Source organism: Rhinatrema bivittatum, chromosome 10 (genome assembly GCF_901001135.1).
Source record: "Rhinatrema bivittatum chromosome 10, aRhiBiv1.1, whole genome shotgun sequence".
NCBI classification, from domain to species: Eukaryota; Metazoa; Chordata; class Amphibia; order Gymnophiona; family Rhinatrematidae; genus Rhinatrema; species Rhinatrema bivittatum.
The window spans coordinates 91,945,458-91,969,493 of record NC_042624.1 but is presented as its reverse complement, the minus strand read 5'-3'; the positions used below and the strand labels follow the sequence as shown (position 1 = coordinate 91,969,493).

Sequence of the window (24,036 nt, the reverse complement as noted above, 5' to 3'; positions counted from 1 at the left end):
TGCTCAAACAGCTTCCAGATGTGAATATAGGCCAAGGAAGTGGACCATTTCAGAGACTTTAACAGAAAAATCATTAACGAACACCCATTCCTATAGAATCATCGCCGCTCAAGAGCCAGGCCATAAGACAGAATGGAGCAGGATGCTCCATGACAATGGGCCCTTGAGCTAGAAGATCCTGTGATTCGGAAGGCGAAAGGGCTAGGCCACTTGCAACCAAATGAAATCCAAGGCCTGCAAAGTCAGCCCAACAAAATCAAAACGACCCTGATGCTTTCTAGCTCTATTCTCCACACCAGCCTGCCTATGAGTGCCCTCCAGCCAGGGCTGCCCTAGGGCATCAATGCCCATCGAACCCTGTTCCTGTCACCAGCTGAAGACACTACCTTTGCATTCTTCTGAGTTACCATAAAATCCATCTGTTGATAGCACCACCTATGACAAAATCCAGCACCACTTGAGCTTAACTCATATTCTCCAACACATTTCAGCTGAGGAAGTCGGCTTGAACATTTTCTTCATGGATGTGAACTGCTGAGATCAACCCTAGGTTCCTCTCTGCCCAAGGAAATAGAAGTGATGTCTCTATAAAACTCTGATTCCAGGTTCCCCCCTCCTGATTTACATATGCCACTGCAGTGGTGTTGACAGAGAGGACCCAAATGGCCCTCCCCTGAATCAACAGGAAGAAGTGTAGTAGGACTAATGAATGGCCCTGGTCTCTAGTCAGCTGATGGAGACCAACTGCCCTGAGCCACCTGATACTGACAATGAGCCTAATTGGAGAGTCTCACGTCCATAGTCACCAACCAGGACAGTTGGGTTAGGTTGATTCTATGAGGTTAGCAAGTAGCATATTTAAGACTAATCAGAGAAAATTCTTTCACTCAACACACAATTAAGCTCTGGAATTTGTTAGTGCAGTTAGTGTAGCTGGGTTCAAAAACGTTTTGGGTAAGTTCCTGGTGGAGAAATCCATTAACTGCTATTAATAAAGTTCACTTAGGGAACGGCGTCTGCTATTACTGGCATCAGTAGCATGGTATCTTCTTGGTGTTTGGGTACTTGCCAGGTTCGGCCTCTGCTGGAAACAGGATGCTGGGCTTGATGGATCCTTGGTCTGACCCAGCATGGCAATTTCTTATGTTCTTCAACAAATGTGAAGGAATCATCCACCAGAATAGGGCCTCTCATACCAGCTGACTCAAAGGAAGCCACATTCCATAGTCCTGGAACTCCAAAGACCATCTCAACATGAGCAATGCCTGGAGAGGGCGCATGCATGCCCTGACACATGGGACCAAGTCCAAAATCACCATCAACCTAAGCATTTGAAAATAGTCTCAAACAGAGGGAACTGGCAGCCCCAGGAAACTTTGAACCTGAAGGAGTATATTTCAGACCCTCTTGACCATGAGGAACACTTGTCCCACCTGAGTATCGAACAGTGCCCCCAAGTACTCCATGGACTGTGTGGGCTGAACGGTACTCTTGGCAAAATTGATCACCCAGCCCAAGCCTTCTAAAAACTGCACCACTTGAGTCACACGCACCAACTCCTCAAAATCATCAAGGTATGAGTGCACCATGATGGCCTCATATTGTATAGCTGCCACTACCAAGACCATTACCTTGGTAAACATAAGTAGTGCAGTTGCTAGACCAAAAGGTAACATTTGAAACTCAAAATGTTCCTGCAGCATGCAAAAACACAGGTGACTAATCCCGTTCCTGAATCAGGATGTGAAGGCAGGCCTCCGAGAGGTCCAATGAACACAGGAACTCTCTCCGACAAACTGCAGCAAGAACACACTACGGAACCATGTGGAAACGTGGAACCTGCAAACAGCAGGTCACACAATTGAGATCTATGATGGGATAAAAGGAACCATTCATTTTGAGCATCACAAAATAAATGGAATGACCGACCTGTCCCCGCTCTGAAGAAGGCATCAGTGCCACTGCCCGAAGGATCTGCAATTTTAATAGGGTCTTGCGGATAAGCAGGTTTGGCTGACGTGGAATAGGATGGCACCATAAAAACATCCCGAATAAAACAATAAAGGTCCAACACATAACTTGAACAGATTATCGCCAACACCCACTGGTCAGACTGGAATATGCCAAGGAGGTTGTCCCAAAATATTGTCTACCTTACCGGTACTGCCTAGAGGCTTGAAACTGCCACCGAACTGTTCCCGCTCTATAAGAGGAGGGGGCCTGTGTCTTCTGGCAATCGTTGGGGTGTTGGATCTCTGAGGTTCTTTAACAACTGGTCCAGATCCTCCCCGAACAGTAGCTTACCCTTAAAGGGCAACTTCCCCAGGCAGGTTTTAGATCAAGAGTTAACCGCCCAATTACATAGCTACAGCAGCTGAGACAACGCAACCAAAAGGTCCACTAACCGAAAAGAGCATCAAGAGTCAAAGAAATAGTCTGCTAGAAAAGCTGCCATGCATGCCATCCTGGCCAATTCCTCATTCTGCTCCGTTGGATCCAACAGCTGCCCGGACCACCATAGCCAAACACATGGAAATCTGAACCGCAGTTGCCAACAAAATAATTCTCTCAAAGATGGCTCCATCTTCCTGTCCTGTGATCTCTTTAGGGACACACCTCCCTCCACAGGAATGGTGGTATGACTGGTAACAGCCATAACCAGAGCATCCACAATCGGGACCTGGAAAAACCTCTGTATAAAGGCTGGAGGAAGAGGATACAACCACTGCAAGATACTGACATCCTGAAGGTCTAACTCTGGGGGATTCTCATTCAGCCAACATCATCTATCACTGGATGGAATGGGAAGGCAGTGGAGATCTTCTGCAATCCCTTAATTACAGAGTCCCACACTGGAGTCTCCTGAGACTTTGACTCCTCCAGCCACTTGTCAGGACAGGGGACTGGTGTAGCAGGAGAAGGTGGAAATATATTAATTATATCTGTATGTGGCTCTAAGAAACTTAGCCCAGTTGAAAGCAGCAGCAATAAAGTCTGAGGATCACTAACCCAGGTTTAAAGATGGACAAACCTGAACACTCCGAAGGAGATCTGTAATAATTTCTGCTGCATGTTGACATCTGTCTGGAGGTCCTGTTACTTGAGCTATTCTATCAGGCGTTGATCCATCATCTGCAATAAAAGGCATATGAAATTAGTAACAGAACCCACCTCCAAAACACTTTACATGGTCAAACAACATTCTCAAATTTTTTTCTCTTTTTTTATAATTATTATGAACTATAACTTGCATTATAACAATGATAGCAATAGTACAAAGTAAATTGAGTGTAATAGTGATTCCAGTAACACAAAAAAAAAATACATAATGGTCTAATTACCAAAAGTATACTGTGACAGAGAACATTTCGCCATTATTTGATACCCTCTTGCTAACATTTTATGTAGCGGGAAAACCATTACATCACATAGTTCCTATAACCCCCCCATCCAATTCCCCCCCCCCCCCCCCCGATTCCTCTGGGATTGAGTACCATTGCATTCTCTCCATTGCTCTTGCGTCTATGGTCAGAGTCTGGTCATACAACTGGCGTTGCTTGACCCGCCGCTGGCCTGGCTATCTCCAATCATCAACGCTGGCCTCCCGGCATGACTGTGGCCCTCCAACCTTGCTATATGACAGATCAAAGGGGACCACATTCTATAAAACTTATTTAAGGTGTCCCGTCTTATGGCTGTTAATTTCTCCATATGATAGAGTTGCCTCAGTTTAAGGTAAAACTGAGGTAATTCCGGTGGGCCTACGTCTTTCCATCGGGCAGCAATCAGCAACCTAGCAGCTGTTGTGAAGAATAAACATTTTCTGTTGCTCATCCTCTAATTCTAGGTAAGGAAGTCCTAACAGCCAATATTCTGCCTGCAGTGGAATCCAAACTCCCCATATCTTAATTGTTGGCAGTCCCTCCAGAACAGTTATATTTTGGGGCATTGCCACCACATATGCCAGAACGAACCATACTGGGAACACTGCCAATGGGGGGGGGGGGGGGGGGGCGACGACGACCCAGGAGCCAATTCCACTCTAGCTGGGGAATAGTGCCACAGATATAGAAGTTTGTAGCGTTTTTGCATCAGGGATGCTGACATTGAGAAACTGCCCAGGGCCCGGTAACACTCATTCCACTTGTCCCTGTTCCACTGAGTTCGCAGTTCGTGTTGCCATGCCAACAGATGAGCGGCTCCTCCCTTCTCCGCCTCATATAAGGATTTGATAGACCTTAGAGATTCCCTTCTGAAAGCGTCCTGCTAGAAGACAATAGCCTTCAAACTCTGAACGAGGGCATTGTAATTCCCAGGGTAACTAGAAAACGCCTAATTTGTGCATAGGCCAAGAAATCTGCATTGGTTAAGTGGAATTGATTTTGCAAGTCTACAAATCGATATCAGAGATGTGACATAGCCGAATATTGCTTTCCACCAATAAATTTGAATTTCCATCATTTCCAGACCATTAACGTGGTTTGGATGCTAATAGGAAGTGACTTCAATTCCCACATGAGACAGGACATGGGCCAATACAGGGCGTGGAGTGGGGTTCCACCTACTGTTTGTTCTATTTGATAACTTTCTCAAATTTGACTTCAAAGTGAGAGCCAACAGTAGTATTGGATGAAAATCTTAAGCAATTCTCTTTTTTCCCTCTAGCTTGTGGAATAATTGTGTGAGCAAACACTTTCCAGACCTACTTGCAAGTCTTCTTCCAACATAATGCATGCCTCATTCAAAACTAAAATGGATACAGCGAAACAATACTTTATCTATATTATCCTTTTTGTATTTGTTCCTTTGAAAAGTACACTAAATATAATGTGCACAAGATCCTACGAAAGATGAAATTTTAATCTTACATCCTGATTTCCTTTCCTTGAGTCCTGCCAGTCCAAATAAGTGAGTTGTGCTCCCCTACCAGCAGATGGAGGCACAGAACAACTGTTTTGCTGATGTCACATTATACAGGATCTTGTACTTACCTCAGCCTGCCAGTATTTTCTGTTGCAAACTCATAACCCAAGTCCTCCCCACACCCCCATTCACTACAGGGCTTCATAGGGAGAGAAACTGCAGCGATCGACTCAACTTTGCAAAACCAACCAGCAGCCTAATGCTGCTCTTAATTGGTGGGGAAACTCCACCAATAAAGAACAAATTGAGCACAGCTGAAGCAACCAGTTTGGAAGGATCATTGAGCTGTCTTGAACGAGTAGATGTGAATCAGTTATTTACACTTTCGAATAATAGGACTGGGGGCATTCCATGAAGTTAGCAAGTAGCACATTTAAGACTAATCGGAGAAAATTATTTCACTCAACGCACAATAAAGCTCTGGAATTTGTTGTCAGAGGATGTGGTTAGTGCAGTTAGTGTAGCTGGGTTCAAAAAAGGTTTGGATAAGTTCTTGGAGAAGTCCATTTACGGCTATTAATCAAGTTTACTTAGGGAATAGCCACTGCTATTAATTGCATCAGTAGCATGGGATCACCTTAGTGTTTGGGTAATTGCCTGGTTTGGCCTCTGTTGGAAACAGGATGCTGAGCTTGATGGACCCTTGGTCTGATCCAGCATGGCAATTTCTTATGTTCAAATAGGAGAGATCCCTTAAAGGGCATCTTTGTGAGGTTCCCTTAGAGCAGGGGTCCCCAACCACCGGTCCGCAGACCGGGACCGGGCCGTGGGAGTTTTTTGCCGGTCCGCGGCGCCGCCAAGCACCGGCAGGTGTGTCGCGCGCTCCCGGTCTCTCCCGCTGCTCTTCCTTCCCTGCTGCCGTTGCCGCTGGGCGCAGCGGTGCAAAAAAAAAAAAAAAAAGCTGTGGCATCCGCCGCTGGCCTTTTCTTCTTCCCGCCCCTCCCCCCTCTGACCCGGAACAGGAAGTGAATTGCGGTGCGCGGGAAGGAGAAAGAGCCGCGCCGCGCGAAAAAATAGCAGCGGCGACAGCAGCATCGGCCCCCGAGCAATCGAAGCAGCTGATAATAGGTAAAGGAAACAGCAACATGAGCCTCCCGCGGCCGATGGGATTCTTCTTTCTTGGCCTGCGGGGCTGGAGGAGGAGGTGGTGCAGCTACCGTTTGTGCTCGGGGGGGGGGGGGGGGGGGGAAGAGGAAGTGAGTGAGAGAAAGAGAGAGAAGCAGCCAGACAGCCTGTGTGTGATTGACTGGTCAGAGAGCTGATGTGTGCGTGTATATGTGAGAGACAATGAAAGTGACTGCTCAGGGAGATGACTGATGTGTATGTGAGAGTGTGAGACAGTCAGGGAGGTGACTGATGTGTGTGTGTGAGAGAGAAAAAGCATGGAAGTGAGAAATCTGGGTATGTGAGAAAGCATGGGCGTAAGAAGCCTGGTGTTGTGGGGGTGAAAGAAAGCATGGGAGTGAGAAACCTGGGTGAGTGTGCATGCATGAGAGAGAGAGAGACTGCTTGGTAAGGTGACGGTGTGTGTGAGAGAAAAAGACTGGTGTGTGTGAATGTGAGAGAATGTGATTCAGGGAATGAGAAGCCTGTGCACGTGGAGAGTGAGCATGGAAATGAGAGAGACTGGTGTGTGTGTAACAGAGAGAAAGTGATTATGGGAATGAGAAGCCTGTGCATGTGAAGAGAAGTGAGTATGGGAGTGAGAAACCTGGGTGTGTGTGAGACACATCATGGGAGGGAGAAGCCTGTATATCTGAAAGAGAACATGGGAGTGAGAGACTGGTGAGTGTGTGTGTGTGTGTGAGAGAGAGAGACAGAGAAAGTGATTATGAGAGTGAGAAGCCCAAATATGTAAGTAGAACACGGGAGTGGGAAGCCTGTGTGTGTGTGTATGGCATGAGAGAAACTGTTCAGGAAGGTGACTGGTGTGTGTGTGCCAAAGACTGTTTGGGAGATGATTGGTGTGTGAGAGACAGAAACTGGTCATGGGGGCATGACTGGTATGGTGTGTGTGTGAGTCATGGGCACTAAGGAAGAGGACCATAAGTATAGAGCTTAGCTTCTACTGCTGCTTCTGGTGTGTGCCACGGCCTGCAGGGAAGGGGAGTAGGACAGCTGCTGGAGGGGGTAAGTAAAAGTGGCTTTTTAAGTTTATTTTTCTTGACTGCCATTTTAATTGTGTGATGTTTGCTTTTTTGAAATATTTTATTGGTGTTTGGAGAATGTTTAATAGTTTTTATGAGTTTTTAATTGTTGGATGTTATTCTGTTCATAGCTGTTTTTGAAACATTTATTCTGCTTATTAGTATAGTTTTACAATTATTTCTGTGTGGGGATCTATAGCTGCTTGCTAGTTCTGTTTTCCTAATAAGAGGTGTATTGGTTTTTAGGACCTGATTTAATATTTGTAGTGTTGCCTTTTCATAGATAGGGTTGCTCCTGTTTGAGTGTATTCCATAATACAGGTGTAACTGTGTGCAGATTAGTTTATGTGCATTACTACAGATCCTGGGAGTATGTTAGGTCGGTTCTGTGTCTGTTACCGAGATGAGATATTTTACTAGCATGTAAGCATTTGTATCCGTCTTATTTGTTGTGTTTTCTCAAGAGGACATGCATTGGTGGTAAACTGCTGTCTTTTCATAAGTAGGGCTATTGAGCCTGGAAGTAGGAGTTTGAGTTACTGAGATGTCACCAGAACATCTTTTTTGTAGGGTGAGTTGTATGGGGAATGTCATAATTCTGCTTTACATCCATTATTGTGGGTCAGGGGGGTTCCCGTGGATACAAACTGTACTTTTGCGTCTAGCCCCGTGACGATCATGGGTCAGTGTGCCATGCATATGAGAACCTATGGTGAATTGAGTCACATTCACATTATAAATTTCATAATTAAATAAGTGTGCACTAAAATCCAACCCCCTCCATAATCCCGCCTTCATATGACCAAAGCCCCGCCCCTGCCCTGCAGGGCCATGGAAAAATGGTCTTGCTTGAAGCCGGTCCCTGGTGCAAAAAAGGTTGGGGACCACTGCCTTAGAGGTTACGTCTGCTGACCAATTTCGCAGCCATAGCGGTCTTCTCGCCTCCACCACTGATGCTACTCCTCTGACAGAGGTGCACACTAGGTCAGAGACTGCATCAGTTAGGAAGGCCACAGCAGGCTCGATCGCCTCTCAGGGAGAGGGAGAGAGAGAGAGAGAAGCAGACAAGAACAAGCCACTAGGGCACAACAGGAAGCAATCTGCAGGGTCATTGCTGTTGGGTCAAAGACTTGCTTAAGGATGGACTCCAATCGCCTATCATGTACATCCTTCAAGGCCGCTCTCTCCCTCGACTGGGATAGTTGTTCGCTTCAAGACGGCGCAGAGCAGAGCGTCCACTTTCAGGAAACACAGGCGCTCCAAGGCCCGATCTCCTTTAAAACTGGCTTCCGGGGCATCCCACTCCACGTCATTCAACTCCTGGATGGCTTCCAGCATCGGGGAAATAGCAAGAGGCTTTCTGTAGAGACACCAGGATGGGATTCTTCTTTGGTTCCGACAGTGTCCGTGCCAGGAACTCTCAAGTCTTTAGGGTCTGGGAGACCAGGGCCGGCAATTTATCTCTGTGGAAAAACTATAGCATAGTCCGGAATGACTCCAGGCCTGAAGGGATTTCCCCATCCTCCAATGACTCTGCATTCCCATCGTCTTCCATGGTTTCTGGGTCCCTGTCAGGGATACCCTTGGTGAGGTGAGGCATGTCCTGAGGTATGCTGATAGGGCTGGGAGCACAAGGCCTTCCCAGCTGGGATTCATACAGGGCAGGGGCAGCAGCTGTGCTTCTTTATTGCCAGAGCCATAGTACACTGCAGCTTGTGTGTGCAGCTAGTTAGCGCCCGAGCTCGAGCACTTACAAATGCGCTACAGCATGAGTAAGTATAAGCGTCCGGTTATGTGTGTACTTAAGTGTGCAGGTATGCGAGTTGGTATGTGCACAGGTGTGCGTGTACTTATGTGCATGCTAGGCACACAATAGGGCTGGCCCGCAACAAACATACAGACGATCAATGGGGGAAAATGGTGCAGCACCAAACTGCATGCAAGATGGCCGCGCCGTGTCCTGCCAAGTGGGGTGCCCACCGAGCCTGAAGCGGGTCCTAGCCCATCGGGGGGCCGCTCAAACCACTCGGAAATCCCCTTCCCTTGCCCTAATAAGATCGGGAACGACGTCTGTATGGTGCGCCAAGCAAGGAGCCCGGAGGAAAGACTTACCAAAGTCCTTCCAAATCTCTGATTCAGAGGAGTAGTTCTTTACTTACCTGGGCTCAGAGAAAGGGTATATACTGAGCAGGAAGGAGGAGGTGATAGATGCTAGAAAGCAAAGTTAGTGTGACTGTACTAGTTTTAGTTCTGAATAAGTCATGACCTACAGGAAGGCAGTACAAAAAAAAGTGACTTTTTGACCCTAAACAGTGTTTTTTTGGCTCTTGGTAGGTGAAAAATTGGCCTGCTTTAAAATATCAATCTGAATATAAATAATGCCATACCTGGTTTAAACTGAATTCTAACTCCTGCATCATTCTGTATTTTCTTGATCATTTCACCATTTCTACCTATTACAATTCCAACAGCAAAGCGTGGTATTGGCACCTTAGGGGAAAAAAAAGAATAAAAAATATTTTAACAGACATGAACTAAACTTACTACTCATCTATGTATGTCAGCTTTCAATTTTCTCACACTAAATGCACATTTGTAAGGCTTGCATACCCAATGTACTTACATCAATCCCTTCGTTTCCTCCTAATCTTGAACCATATTCATTTCGTGCTTCTCTGAAACCACCTTGGTCACGGATTAACTCCAACACCATTTCCTTGGCTTGCTAAAGTGAGAAAAAAAAACAGCAATTAAGATCCCAGTATATATTTTTCTATGTTGAAAAGTCATAAGTATTAAAAATGCAGTTAACTTTACTTGAACTTTGTAAGGGTCTCCTGTGATCCTAAGTGGCTTGTCTGAACCAGTATTCTGTGGACCATCTTGAATCATGACCATCTTGACTCCTGCTCGTTCCTGTTTGACAACATATTTCCTTGTACAATATGCACAATTTATCATAATCTTACCTTCCCCACAAAAAAATAAAATAAAAAGAAAAGAATACCAGTGAAGAACAGTCTTACCTGAAGCTGCTTAATTGTCTCGCCACCTTTTCCAATCACCAATCCTGCTTTACTGGCTGGAATCATTAACTCCTGGACTGCATTTCCCGGACCGTCACCATGATGAAAACCAGGCGTAGGTCTCCCCTTTTCAACTATCTGATCAAGTAACCTTTTTGCTGACCTGTCATAAAAAATAAAAAGTAGCAAACAAGAGACTCAAGCTGGACTCACACAATCATAATAAAAACAAAAATTTTTCTTCAAATGTTTGACATATGACAAGAAATGCAGAAAAATAAACAAATGCCACAATTCTATAGTCTGTACCTTCATGGGAGATTGGGTCTGTAACAAATTAAAACCATGCTATAACCATGGAACTAAATAGATATAAAAACAAGCAGTGATTTTTTTAATACACACTACACAAATTACATATGGCAAGCAAATTGGAGAAATTTCTTATCTGATAATTTCGTTTTCCTTAGTGTAGACAGATGGAGTAGGCAAGAACGAGCTACCAGGGTGCAACAAGAAGCAATCTGTAAGGTGATTGATGCAGCAAAGGCCTGTTTAATGATGGACTCCATCCGTCCATCGTGCGCATAATTTAAAGGTCGCTCCTCCTTCCGCTGGGATAGTTGTTCACTTAGAGCCAGCACAGACCATCACGCATGCACTTTAAGGAAACACAAATGCTCTCTCACAGCCGGATCCAGTGGGTATAGAACTTCTAATGCTCGTCCCCCTTTAAAACTTGCTTCTGGAGCATCCCATTCCAGGTCAATCAACTCCTGGATGGCTTCCAGTACTGGAAGTACCAAGAGGGCACCAATGGGGTTCTTTTTTGGTTCTGTCACAGGAATTCCCAGCATCTTCAGGGTCTGGGAAACCAGGGCCGGCAATTAGTCTCTATGGAAAAAACTGTAATATGGTCTGATACAGTTCTAAACTGGGGGTGGGGGGGGATTTCCCTATCTTCCAAGGAATTTGTATTCTCCTCCCTGTTGTCCGGATCCCTGCCAGGGATAACCCTGGTGAGGTGAGACATGCCTCAAGGTCTGCCGATAGGACTGGGAGAGGAGGGCTTACCGGCTGAGGATCCGTCTGGACAGGGGCAAATGAAATAGCAGACGGCTTGCAGGCCCTGGAAAAATTCCACCAAGAGAAGGCAGCCAGGTCCATGTCTAGCCCAGGAAGTACTGGGGTAGGTGTCACTGAATTTCCTTCTCCCACGGATGACCCAGTCCTGGGGATACTCAGATCCGAGGTGCTTCCAGTTAACGCTGTGGCTAACCCATCATCTGAATGGGAGCAGTCGGGCTTAGCAAAGTCAGAAGATGCGAATTCTCCTTGGGCTTCCTCAACAGTTCTGACACAGGTTGGAATTCAGGTCAGGCTGTGAAGCCCTAATACAAGTAGCACAGAGAGCAAAGCGCTTACGTTTCTTGGTTGCTAGCGCCACTGGCAGTGGTAACTGTACGTTCCAATCTGTTCGCGCTAAAAAAATTGTATATGCACAAATTTAGTGCGCCTAGATGGGGCACGAGGCACACACTCTGTCCATGCGCTCAGCTTTTCCTACATGCACTTATGACGTTGTGCACGTAAGTATGCACTGACGTTACGCGAATAGCGCAGGCGCAGAGCCAACACACTGTGCATACCGGCATCCTATGTAGGGCTTTACTGCACTCACAGAAATGTGCGCAAGATGGCGCCGATGAGGTCAACCATGAGTGCTCCTAAAGCAGAGTCTAGCCCACCGGGGACTGCTCAATCTGCTCAGAGACTCAATTCCCCTTACCCCCCCTGGGAGCAGTATGGCGCATCAAGCATGGAGACCAGAGGAAACCTACTAGAGATCCCTCCAACTGTCTCTGGATCAGTACATTTTTTTTTTAAACTTGTCTGGGCTCAGTGCTTACTGGCTGAGTACAGAGACAGTTTCCGGCTGCAGGGGAAGAGGGCTTTGGCCGTCACCGCCACGCTTGGCTTCCTGCACTTGCTGACTTTCAGCTGCTTGAGCAGCAAAGTCCACGCCAGGAACCGGCTACCGGACCAAGGCAAACCTCTGAGGGATCTCGGAAATCACCTCAGGAATTCTCAACTGGGGGAGGGAACTTTAGCTACCACCGCAGGACAGAGAGGCTCAATCTTTTCTCCAATTTAAAAATATAATTTCTTCTTCCAAAAGATACGGCGGATCCCCATAGGGAAAACATGTCTGCATCTGCTGGAGACAGAAATACTGAAGGGCTGATGTCACTACAGGGGTGTATCTAGAGTAACATCAGCTTTGAAACCTGACTCAGTCTCCATCTGCTGGCAGGGTAGCACAAACCTGAGTTCATCTGGCTACATGCTAGGAAAGCTCCTTTTGCATTCAATCATCGTGCCATGTCATATTGCCAGGTTAAACCTGTGAAATTTTTTTTTTTTTTTAGTACAGCCTATTTCCATGGAATATAATTTTCTACTCTAAATAATGGAAAATTATTTAAAAAAAACAAAAAGAAGAAATGTTTCAAATAAATGTTTCAGAAAGCAAAGCAGGAGCTTACTGCACGTATTAAATCACAGCAATCCACAGGAAAATGTGCAGAGGAATTTAAATGTCCACACTTCTTAATGCAAAGATTTTTAGATTTTATTTCGGCAACTCCACAGTGTAATGCAAAGGTTTGTATATAAGCAAAGGTTTGTATATAAGCAGGTCCACACACAAAGCAAAAACCAAAAAGTGTTGCTAATTAACATTTGTGGCACATTTAAATATAATGCTGCTCAATGAACAAAGGGTCACTTCAAATATTTTGATATTGATTTAGTTTTCTTTTAAAGTTTTCAAAATATGTATCAAGAGATGTCTCATGACATCCTATATAAAACTAAAATTTTGTTTTCCATAGAAATGTTAACAGATTAAGATAAAATCTAACTTACTGAACTGACTCAGGTGTTCCCGTTAACATGCAAGATCTTTCAGGTAGGCCACCGCTATCTAAAAACAAGGGTTATAATTTTAACAATATGATTCAAACACACTAGGAGTAGACAAAATATTGATCAAGTTCATTCGGAGCAGTTTTAGTTCTAGTTTATAGCAATTTGGGCTTCCTTATTGTTCTGTGCTACATCACTATTGCCAAGCCACTGAACTAGTCAACAAACTTTTAAGTAAATTTCCAGGCAATTATGACTGCAGTATACCATGATGAAATAGGCATTCAAAAGCATTTATCAATTTATCAAATGTGTTGTTTCCAAGGTAATTAACTTATGCATGCACATAAACTGCTTTAACCTTTTCAGCTTTAAGCTTCTACAGCCAAATAGGGACATAAAGTCCTCATCCCCTTTAAAGTATTTATATAAGCAAAGCAAATTAGAAGTGTTATTTTGTTGCAATCTTTTTAAATATAAAATCACAATAAACCTGTGAAAACATCTTACCAGGAGCAATCTGTATCTTGCATCCAGATTCTTGCTGAATGCGTGAAATCTGCTCACCTCCTCTGCCAATTACTTGAATAAGAGGGAAGGAAAGTATGTCACAAAATAGAAATACATATAGAAATACTTTGGCAGTGTGTAAAATTTAAAACAATTGTTTTCAAATATTTTTGCTGTTTACAGTATTTACATGTGCATTTGATATAAAGAACCCTATGTTCTGTAGTAATTTACAAAATAAGTAGGCACATACTTGAATAATTTAATACAGGTGTGAAGAACTCTGGTACTCAGCAGCCACAGGTCTGATTTTCAGGATATCCACAATGAATATGCATGAGATTTGCATTCTATGGTGGCAGTGCATGCAAATCACTGAACTTTCATTGTGGCTATCATGAAAACCAGAACTATTTATGACTCTTGTGGACTGGAATTACCCACACCTCAGTATGATACTTAATGAATCCACAAAACAAGAGGGAAACAAAAACCACTACCACACAAAGTGGACCTACACAAACCCACAAGGTGTCAGAAAGCCAGTCAGTGTGCCCTACAATGCACAGGCCACTCAGTCTAATTCATTCATCCATCTTGGGACACCAAATCTATTTTTCAAGAGTTTTTTTTGGAAATGCACATTAAAAAATTGTGTATATCTATATCTAGACAATCAGTCTTATCCTGTATTTGATCAAAACCAAGCATAATGGAGAAATTACTTACCTGAATTTTGTTTTCCTTAGTGTTGACAGATGGGCAGATGGGACTCAGGACCAATGAGTTTATGCTCCCCTCCCAGCAGATGGAGTCAGGTTTCAAAGCTGATCTCACCCTAGATACACCCATGGAGTGACATCAGCCCTTATGTATTCTCTTCAAAAGCCACTGTGGAAATATTAATTGAAAAAACTATTAAAAATGGATAACCGTAACTGTATTCAACCCAACACTGAACCCCAGCAAGATTATAGATGCCCTGATCTAGGAACTGGATAATGGCTTACCTGTAATCTCTTCTAATCAATATCCACTCCACAGGTGAATCCTTGGCATCGTTATTGAGCAGCCCGTGGGTGGGATACTGTCTACACTAAGGAAAACGAAATTATCAGAGTAAGTAATTTCTCCATTTCCTAGCCTACGGGAGAGGCTGCCCATACTCCATTTAACATTGCCCTTCCAAAGACTGCATCCTCCCGGGCCTGAACGTCCAAACAATAGAACCTGGAGAAGATGTGACAAGAGGACCACGTCACTGCTCAGATGTCGATGGGAGACAGCAGGCTAGCTTCCGCACACAAGACTGCCTGAGCCCTATTGGAATGAGCTTTAACCTGAAGGGGTAATGGCTTTCCTGCCTCCACATAGACTCCTATGACCACCTCCTTAATCCAGCGAGCTATGGTAGCCCAAGAAGCTGGCTAGTCCTGCTTCCTTCCACCATGAAGGACAAACAGGCAGTCCGTCTTTTGGACCGGTTTAGAAACTTCCAGATACTGCACCAAAAGCCTACCGACATTCAAATGGCAGAGGAGGTGGTATTCTTCTGCGTCTTTGTGCTTATCTAGGGATGGCAACGAAATGGACCGATTCAAATGAAACTCAGAGACCACCTTGGGCAAGAAGGATGGAACGGTATGAAGCTGTGACAACGTCTGTAGTTCAGAGAAGAGACATGCCAAGCGTATAGCCACCAGGAACACCATTTTCAGGGTTAATAAATGCAAGGAAAGACTGCGGAGCAGCTGAAAGGAGGGCCCTGCCAAAAACTCCAATACTAGATTAAGAGTCTACAAAGAAACCGGCCACCATAGGGGTGGCTGGAGGTGCTTCACCCCTTGCAGAAAACAGGTCATGTCTGGAGAGTAGACAAGCAGGTTCTGTTCACCTCGCCCCTGAAAAGGAGACAGCCGCTACCTGGACCTTCAAAGAGTTAAGGATCAAACATTTATACAAGCCGTCTTGCAAAAATTCCAGAATGAGTGGGTTTTTGATCATCCAAGGGGAAACACTGCATTCCTCGCACCAGGCCTCAAATACTCGCCAGACCTGCACATGCGCTAGGGACTTAGAGAACTTCCGCGCGTGGAATAATATGGCAATTACTGCTGCCGAATATCCTCGCTTCATTAGGTGAGCCCTCTCAATGGCTAGACCATAAGACAGAATCAAGTCGGTTCCTCGTGAAGGACCAGTCACTGCTGTAGCAGGTCCCTGTGTGGTGGCAGGCACAGGAGGGTCTTCTCACCAGGAGTCTCCACATCTCCGCATAACACGGACGCCTGGGCCAATCTGGAGCTACCAGTAGGACTAATCTCTTGTGGAGCTCAATTCTGATAATGATGACCCTGCCTAGGAGGGGCCACGGAGGGAAGGCATATAGCAGCTCCTCTTCCTGCCAGGTCTGAATGAAAGCATCGATCCCCAGGGTCAACTGATCTCTCCTGCGACTGAAGAATCGGGGAACCTTCGCATTGTGAGATGCAGCCAGCAGGTCGATGGATGGGAGACCCCAGCAATCTAATACCAGCTGAAAGGCTTTGACAGACAACGCCCTCTCCTAGATCCAGACTCTCCCTGCTTAGAAAATCTGTTCTGACATTGTCTTTTCCTGCAATGTGGGAAGCTAGGATCACCTGAAGATGTATTTCCACCCATTCCATAAGGCGATCTCTCTCCTGTGACACTTGCTGGCTTTTGGTTCCACCCTGGCGGTTGATGTAAGCTACCGTTGTTGCGTTGTCCAACGTTACGTGGACCGCTTGACCCTGGAGTATATGGCTGAATTGTAGACACGCCAATCTGACTGCCCAGACTTCCAGGCGGTTTGTGTTCCAGAGGGCCTCCAGTTCTTGACAGTGAACTCCCAGGCCCCAGAGGATCACATCTGTTGAGGACCAGCCAGTTTGGAGGGAACAGGAGTACACCCTTGCCCAGATGAACTTCTTGCAGCCACCACTGGAACCAAGAGCATACTTCCATTGGTAAGTGGAGGCAAATCGAATAGTCTTGAGACAGTAGGTTCCAACATGACAGCAGAGCGCGCTGAAGTGGTCGCATGTGTGCTCTCGTCCACGGCACTACTTCCTGGGTTGCGCCATCAAACCGAGGACTTGAAGATAGCTCCATGCTGTCGGGCGTATCATGTTCATCAACAGACGCACTTGGAAGACTACCTTGCCCTGCTTGGTGTTGAACCAGAATCCCAGATATTCCAAGGACTGGGAGGGTTTGAGACTGCTTTTGTCCAGGTTTATGACCCAACCGAGCTCCTGAACGAAGGATGTCACCCTGCTGATCACCCGGAGATTCTCTTCCATGGACTTGGCCCGTATCAACCACTTGTCAAAGTACGGGAGCACCAGGATTCCCTCTTTTCTCAATGCTGCCACTACAACCACCATATCTTGGAAAAGGTTCTGGGGATGTGGCCACGCTTAAGGGCAATGCCCGGAACTGATAATGGAGACCCAGTACAGCAAAGCGTAGGAAATGGCATTCTTGCCAGATTGGCATATATAGGTAGGCCTCGGATAGGTCCAGGGAGGTTAAGAACTCTCCTGATTGTATGGCCATCATCACAGAAAGTAGGGTTTCCATGCGGAAATTAATCATTCATAGATGTCGGTTGAAGCTCTTGAAGTCCAGGACGGGGCAAAAGGAAACTTCCTTCTTGGGTACGATGATATAGATGGAATAACACCCCACAGCCCTATTTTCCTGGGGCGCAGGTACGGGGATTATAGCCCTCATCCTAAGGAGCCTTAACAGGATAGTCTCCACTGCCTGCTTCTTGAGCTGGGAGTGGCAAGGAGATGATATGAATATATCCTGAGGAGTGCTGCAAAATTCCAGCACATATCCTTCTCATATGACCTCCAGTACTCATTTATCCGAAGTGATCTCAACTCAACCCCTTATCTCATTCAGAGGGTGGGATGGCAAAACTTCATTGGGGGGTTCGGGACGAAACTGAACTAGAGTCTGACCCTCTCTTGGGCTGACGCCGAAAAGACAGACCTCCCAAACAATCGAGAACTCTGAAATGTTGAGTTTCTGTAGGGGCAAAAGCATTGGGAGCCCCAGGATCAACCCCTCATGGGTGAGGGGTTCTCTTATCTTCCGGTAGCTGGGGCACTGGAGATTCGCCCTATTTTCCAGCCAGCTTTTCCAATTCGCTTTCAAAGAGGAGTAATCCTTTAAAGGGCATCTTTGTGAGATTTGCCTTGAAGGTTGCATCAGCTAACCAATTCCACAGCCATAGTTCTCTTTTGGCTGCCATTACTGAGGCCACTCCTCTGGCCAAGTTTTGGACTAGGTCCGAGCATGCATCACCTAAAAAGCCGGTGGCAGATTCCATAACCACTCTGGAATTCCCCCCCACCCCCCCGAGTCATCCATCTCCTGATAAAGGAGCAGGCATGAACGAGCTACCAGGGCACAACAAGAAGCAAATCTGTAAGGTCATTGCTATTGCGTCAAAGGCCTGTTTAAGGATGGACTCCATCCACCTATCATGCGCATCCTTTAAATACTGCTCCTCCCTCCACTGGCACAGACCAGCACATCCACTTTAGAAAAATGCAAATGTTCTCTTGCTGCCGGATCCAGTGGGTATAGAGCTTCTAACACCTATCCACCTTTAAAACTTGCTTCTGAGGCATCCCATTCCAGGTCAATCAACTCCTGGATGGCTTCCAGCACTGGAAAGTAGCAAGAGGCTTTCCATAGGGAAATCAGAATAGGATTCTTCTTTGGTTCCGTCAGAGTCCACCCCAGAACTCCCAGCAACTGGGAAACTAAGGCCGGCAATTCGTCCCTATGGAAAAACCATAACATGGTCCAATAAGGTTCTAAACCAGGGGGGGGATTTCCCCATCTTCCAAAGAATCTGGATCCTCTTCTTCATCTGCTGTCCGGGGTTCCCTGCCAGGGATACACTTGGTGAGTCGCGGCATGCCTCGAGGTCTGCCAACAGGACTGGGAGAGGGAGAGCTTACCGGCTGATATTCAATCCAGACAGGTGTGAGGTAGGAGACTGCACCTGTACGAAGGCTTGAAGGCCCTGAAAGAATTGCACCCAAGAGAAGGCGGCCATCCCATGCCTAACCAGGAGATACTGAGGTAAGTGCTGCTAAATTTCCCTGTCCCAGGGGTTGCCCAGACCCGGGGTACTTCCGGTTAAAGCTGTGGCTGACTCATCCTCTGAATGGAAGGAGCCAGGCTTAGCAAAGTCCAGTGAGGCCAACTTTCCCTAAGCTTCCTCATAGTGCTGACATAAGCAAGTATCCAGGTCAGACTGTACAGCCCTAATATGACAAGCAGCGCAGAGAGAAAGGTGCTTATGTTTCTTTGACGACGGTAACTGCATGTTCAGATAGCTCACGCTTACAATTTTATGCACGCAGATTTCCTGCGCCTACGCAGGCCGCAGCAAGGTACCCACACAACCTGTGCGCTGTGTTATGCGCAGAACAGAGACAAACTGCACGTACCAAAGATCTATGGTTGGCAATTCAGGAACAAAAACGCACACAAGATGGCACCGCCGCGGCCTACCACATAGTGTGCCAACCAAGCCTAAAGCGAGGCCTAGCCTACCGGGGGCCCCTCAACCCATTCAGAAACTCACTTCCACTTACCCCAACGTGATTGGGGACGACATCTATATGGCACGCCGAGCAAGGAGACCGGAGGAAGTCTTACCAAAACCCCTCCAATATCTCTGAATTGGGAGGAATTCCTCTTTTTTTTTTTTTAAACTTACCTGGTCTCAGCACTTACCAGCTGAGTACAGAGACTGTCTCCGGCTGCGGGGGGAAAGGGCTTTGGCCATTACCCCTGCGCTCAGCTTCAAGCACCCGCTGCCTTTCAGCTGTTTCAGCAGCAAAGTCCAAACCAGGAACTAGCTACCGGACCAAGGCACACCTCTGAGGAATGTCTGAAATGACATCAGGAATTCTCAGCTGAGGGAAGGACCTTTAGGTAACACTGCAGGAGAGCGGGGCTCAATTATTTCTCCAATTTAAATGTAGAATTTCTTCTTCCAAAAGGTACAGCAATCCCCATAGGGAAAGCATGTCTGCATTTGCTGGAGACTGAGAAATACTGAAGGGCTGAGGTCATTGCAGGGGTTCTCTAGGGTAACGTCACCTTTGAAACCTGACTCAGTCGCCATCCGCTGGCAGGTGAGCATAAAATCATTGGATCTGAGTCCATCTGGCTACACGCAAAGAAAATACAATTTTAATATGCATTTCCGAAAAACTCTTGGAAAAATAGATTTGGTGTCCTAAAGTAGATGAATTAGACCAGGTGGTCCATGCATTGCATGGTACAATGACTGGCCTGCTGACACCTTGTGAGTTTGTGTAGGTCCACTAATAGTGGTTTTTGTTTTGCTCCTGTTTTATGTTTTTTTATTGTGCTTCTTTGGCTCTTTTTTTGTTACTTACTGAATCCAACCATTCCATCAGGTACTTTATACTCCTCTGCTATTACAGACCTACAAAGTTGAAACAAATAGAAAATATGTAATTAAACTACTTTAACTTGAAAGCCATGCAAAACTTGCAAGGCAGGAGTGAGCTACCACTGAACAAAATAGAAGAGAAAGCAACAGCAGACCTGATATACAGACAGAACTTTCATCTTTTGATCTAGTTTGGAAGCTCAAGAAGGAAACCAACCAGTGACATTAAATGTTGAGTAAATAAGTGAAAACATCTATTTATACCACATTTCATACTGTTTTAAAATGGTTGGCAAGTAATATTGCACACATTTTAGTTAATACTTTATGTAAAGTGGTTATGGTTACTAATATTGCCCTTCACTTTATTAAAACTGAAGTTGTTGCCTGCATCATAGGGATAAGTATTTTTCATCCACTGGGTTTTGAGGGGAAAAAAAATTAAAAATCATTAGATGAATGCAACCAACTCCTGAGTTAATACTGCAAAAGCATTTAATCTTTAGTAAGATTTTTTCAACAGCAACTCAAAACTTCATTCCGTATTGACTTCTAGGTTGGTCAGTTATACTTATGAAACCTATGTAGGGATGAAGATGTTTCACAATGGCAACAGTATTCACTTGCAGTCTCTGCTACTAGTCCAAGACTAGCACCAGAGTTACTCATTAGCCTGTCTTAATTCTCTGCCAGTAGAACAAAGGATGCCAGCATTTCCAAAGCACAAATCTGTAACTGATGATCAGTATAATGATCATGAAGAATATTATTGACAGTATGCATCCCTTCCAAAAGAAAGGTAATTGCTAAAATATCCTTTAATTCTAAAATCCATAAGCCTCATTCCTGAATGGGAGTATGTGCTCAATGTACCCCAACTTAGTATTTTAAAAGGTAAAACAAAAATAAATTGTTTCAGAATGCTGTCCAATTTCTGCATTTGGCAAGTACAATGCTCAATGCAGAAATGTACCCTGGTTATTAACATTTTATATACCGCTTGTAAAGCATGTTAACCAAGCAAGAATACATTAAATCAAAAGAGGATAAAAAAAATATGAGTCTTTTGGATGTTCCTTCTGTCAGTTTAGCAAGACTACACGTTACCCGTCAAAGAGCTTTTTCTGTAGCAGGGCCCATACATGGGAATGCCCTACGCCAAATCTCAAATATTAAGGATTTTAAAAAAATCATTAAACATCTCTTTAGAGAAGCATTCAGAACCACTGAATAAGAGACTGGGCAGTCTCCCTTGTTTCTATTATGCTGTGCTTATTATTCTTCCTATTTTTTTTTTTAAATCTTTTATGTTTGCTAAATTTAAAGTTAACTTAATTTAATTTTAATTTCTTTAGGTACAAGGATTTTATTTAAAAAAATTTTCTATACCGTAGTTAAGTTAAATACCATCACAACGGTTTACAGAAGGGCACGATAAAGAGAAATATGGGTGGTATAGATTACAAATTACTCGTGTGCCATCATAGTACGGTAACAATTTAAAATAATAAACTAGGTGTGTAAGTTAAACCTGATTGTTAGGAACAAATTAGGCAGTTTGAATTTAACATTAATATGCTTATGTAGGTTACTGAAAACTTCTAGCTTAGTGCATCCTTAGTAATATTGAAATTAGCAATATTGATATTGATATGTTACTATGTAATTTTATTCATTCTTTTTAAAATTTTATTTTATTTTCACTTTATGAAAGTTTAGTATTTATTTTTATGCTCAATGTTGTAAACCGTTCTTGTACAAATTTGCTAAAGATGGTATATAAAAAGTCTTAAATAAATAAAAGTTAAAGTCACAAACAAATACAGTTCTTAATGCAATTACCTAAAATTTAAACAATCATTTACAGGAAGGCATTTACCTGTTTACAGCTAAATTGTTTCCTGGGAGATCTTAAATACCTGCTTATAAGGAGGTATTAAATGCCTGTTTTAAAAGTAAAGCTTTAACTGCCTTCCTGAACTTAGTAAAGTTAGACTCAACACGAATTTCCATTGGCAATGCGTTCCAAAGCAGAGAAGCCTGATAACTAAGAGAGGAATCTCTAGTAGACCACCACTTAACATTTCTATTGTGCTTCAGGACATAAGCAGAGCTGTACAAACATACAAAGACAGTCCCTTCTCAATAGAGCTTACAATTAATAAACATACAGGACAAGAGACATGGGATATTTCATAAAGCCTCGGTTGGAAACAGGATGCTGGGCTTGATGGACCCTTGGTCTGACCCAACATGGCAATTTCTTACTTGTAAATATGAACATATCACCACCATCCTCAAGGAACATAAGAAATTGCCATGCTGGGTCAGACCAAGGGTCCATCAAGCCAAGCATCCTGTTTCCAACAGAGGCCAAACCAGGCCACAAGAACCTGGCAATTATCCAAACACTAAGATCATCCCATTTACATTGGCTCCCTATCCCCTCTAGTATCCTATACAAAACCCTTAATATTATACCCAAAGCCATATACACCCACAACTCCGACTTGCTAGACGAACCATTCCAATATACTCGCTGCAATCGCCCCACTAGCACCAAAGGGACCCTCCACGTACCCTCCCTAAAAAAGGCACAACTTACATCTACCAGGGAACGTGCCCTTTCAATAGCCGGACCCACACCTGGAATACACTACCTAGAACCCTCAGACTTGAGCCTATTGCTACTAGATTCAAAGCAAATTTAAAGACTTGGCTCTTCAAACAAGGTTCCTGCCCTCTTTCTCCTTAATCCCATCCAGTCCTTCTGTATAAGGATTTTTAGTATTGTATAACATTCCGTTACATTGTTACACTATATTACTACTACGATTTTACTGTTGCTATGTTCCTTTTTGCAAATGTTATGCCTTTTTACAGCAGTTTTTCTGCTTGCTTTCTTAGTTCATTTTGTAACTTAGTTCCTTTCTTCGCATCCCTGTAACCTGTTATTTGTAAATTTTCAACCTTTAGTTCTAATGTAAACCGATATGATGTTGCTACTAATATCAGTATACAAAAAAAAAAGCTTTAAATAAATTATATCATAATTGGTGGCAATGCCCGAAGGTACTATTATTCTGGAAAGGGATCCTTGATTGGTTAGATACTGTGGTACCTGGATCCAGGGACTGAGTCCTAAGTGTGTCTTATTACATGTACCTCTGGAAGGCTTTCCTAAACCTATCAAATTCTTTACCCAAGTCTTTATAGCAGCTAGGGCTGAATTGGCTAAGGCTTGGAAGTCACCAGACATCCCATCTATGGCAGTGGTTCTTGATAGACTACACAGTCAATACCATTTGTCTTGTCTCACTGCTGTGAAATATGATGCCATGAAAACATTTCAGGCTATTTGGCAACCTATGATCCATTGGTTACATACTCAGAACATGCTATCCTCTGGGGCGGATACTTAGCTCTTGGACTTCATGTATACTTTCACTGACATAATGACAAGCTATAGCCCAAACGGCAGCTAGCAAGGAACACAGAGTCGATTAATATAGTTCAAAGTATTTTATTTCATCCATATTTTATTACTTTATTTTACAGTACTTCTCACATAGCTTTTATAAACTGCGGAGACCTGGAAAGGTGGGGAGGGTGGTTTGGGGAGTTATGTTTATCAAAATAGAGAAAATTATGTACATATGTCAGATTACGCAACATTATTCGGTATAGCATTGTACACCAGAATTACGATATTAAGGATTTGGGGACCTATTGCATTAACTACATATTTCATTTGATTGTTGTATCTGAAGGTAATTTAACCTATAGATAACCATATTTGTCTTGGTTCCATTTACTTCTTGGTGTTTTCGCTATGTTTACCACAGTATACATATTACAAATAAAAAAACAACAAAAAAAAAACAAAACTTGAACTATAATCACTATATTCTCTAAAAGATCCAAAAGGATGCTGTGCAAAACAGTGTCAAATGCTGATATGTCCAGAAAGGTAACTATTACAGCCCCACCACCATCAGTGTAAAAGCTCCTTTCTGAAATTCTG

The 24,036-nt window shown here is 44.1% G+C and overlaps 1 protein-coding gene across 4 annotated transcripts in view; it reads right to left on the bottom strand.

Annotated features, from left to right (window-relative positions):
• The window catches only part of FUBP1 (far upstream element binding protein 1), a 134,343-nt gene that overhangs the window by 91,814 nt on the left and 18,493 nt on the right, over positions 1-24,036 (bottom strand). For 3 of the 4 annotated variants that reach the window (XM_029617456.1, XM_029617457.1, XM_029617459.1), the window contains 8 exons: positions 19,996-20,045; positions 13,535-13,606; positions 13,025-13,082; positions 10,097-10,259; positions 9,888-9,986; positions 9,694-9,795; positions 9,458-9,560; positions 3,032-3,132 (listed from right to left, as the gene is read on the bottom strand). In XM_029617456.1, coding sequence (XP_029473316.1) covers positions 3,032-3,132; positions 9,458-9,560; positions 9,694-9,795; positions 9,888-9,986; positions 10,097-10,259; positions 13,025-13,082; positions 13,535-13,606; positions 19,996-20,045 — 748 coding nt within the window. The remainder of the gene's footprint in view (positions 1-3,031; positions 3,133-9,457; positions 9,561-9,693; positions 9,796-9,887; positions 9,987-10,096; positions 10,260-13,024; positions 13,083-13,534; positions 13,607-19,995; positions 20,046-24,036) is intronic. The other variant, XM_029617458.1, reaches the window with a different exon arrangement.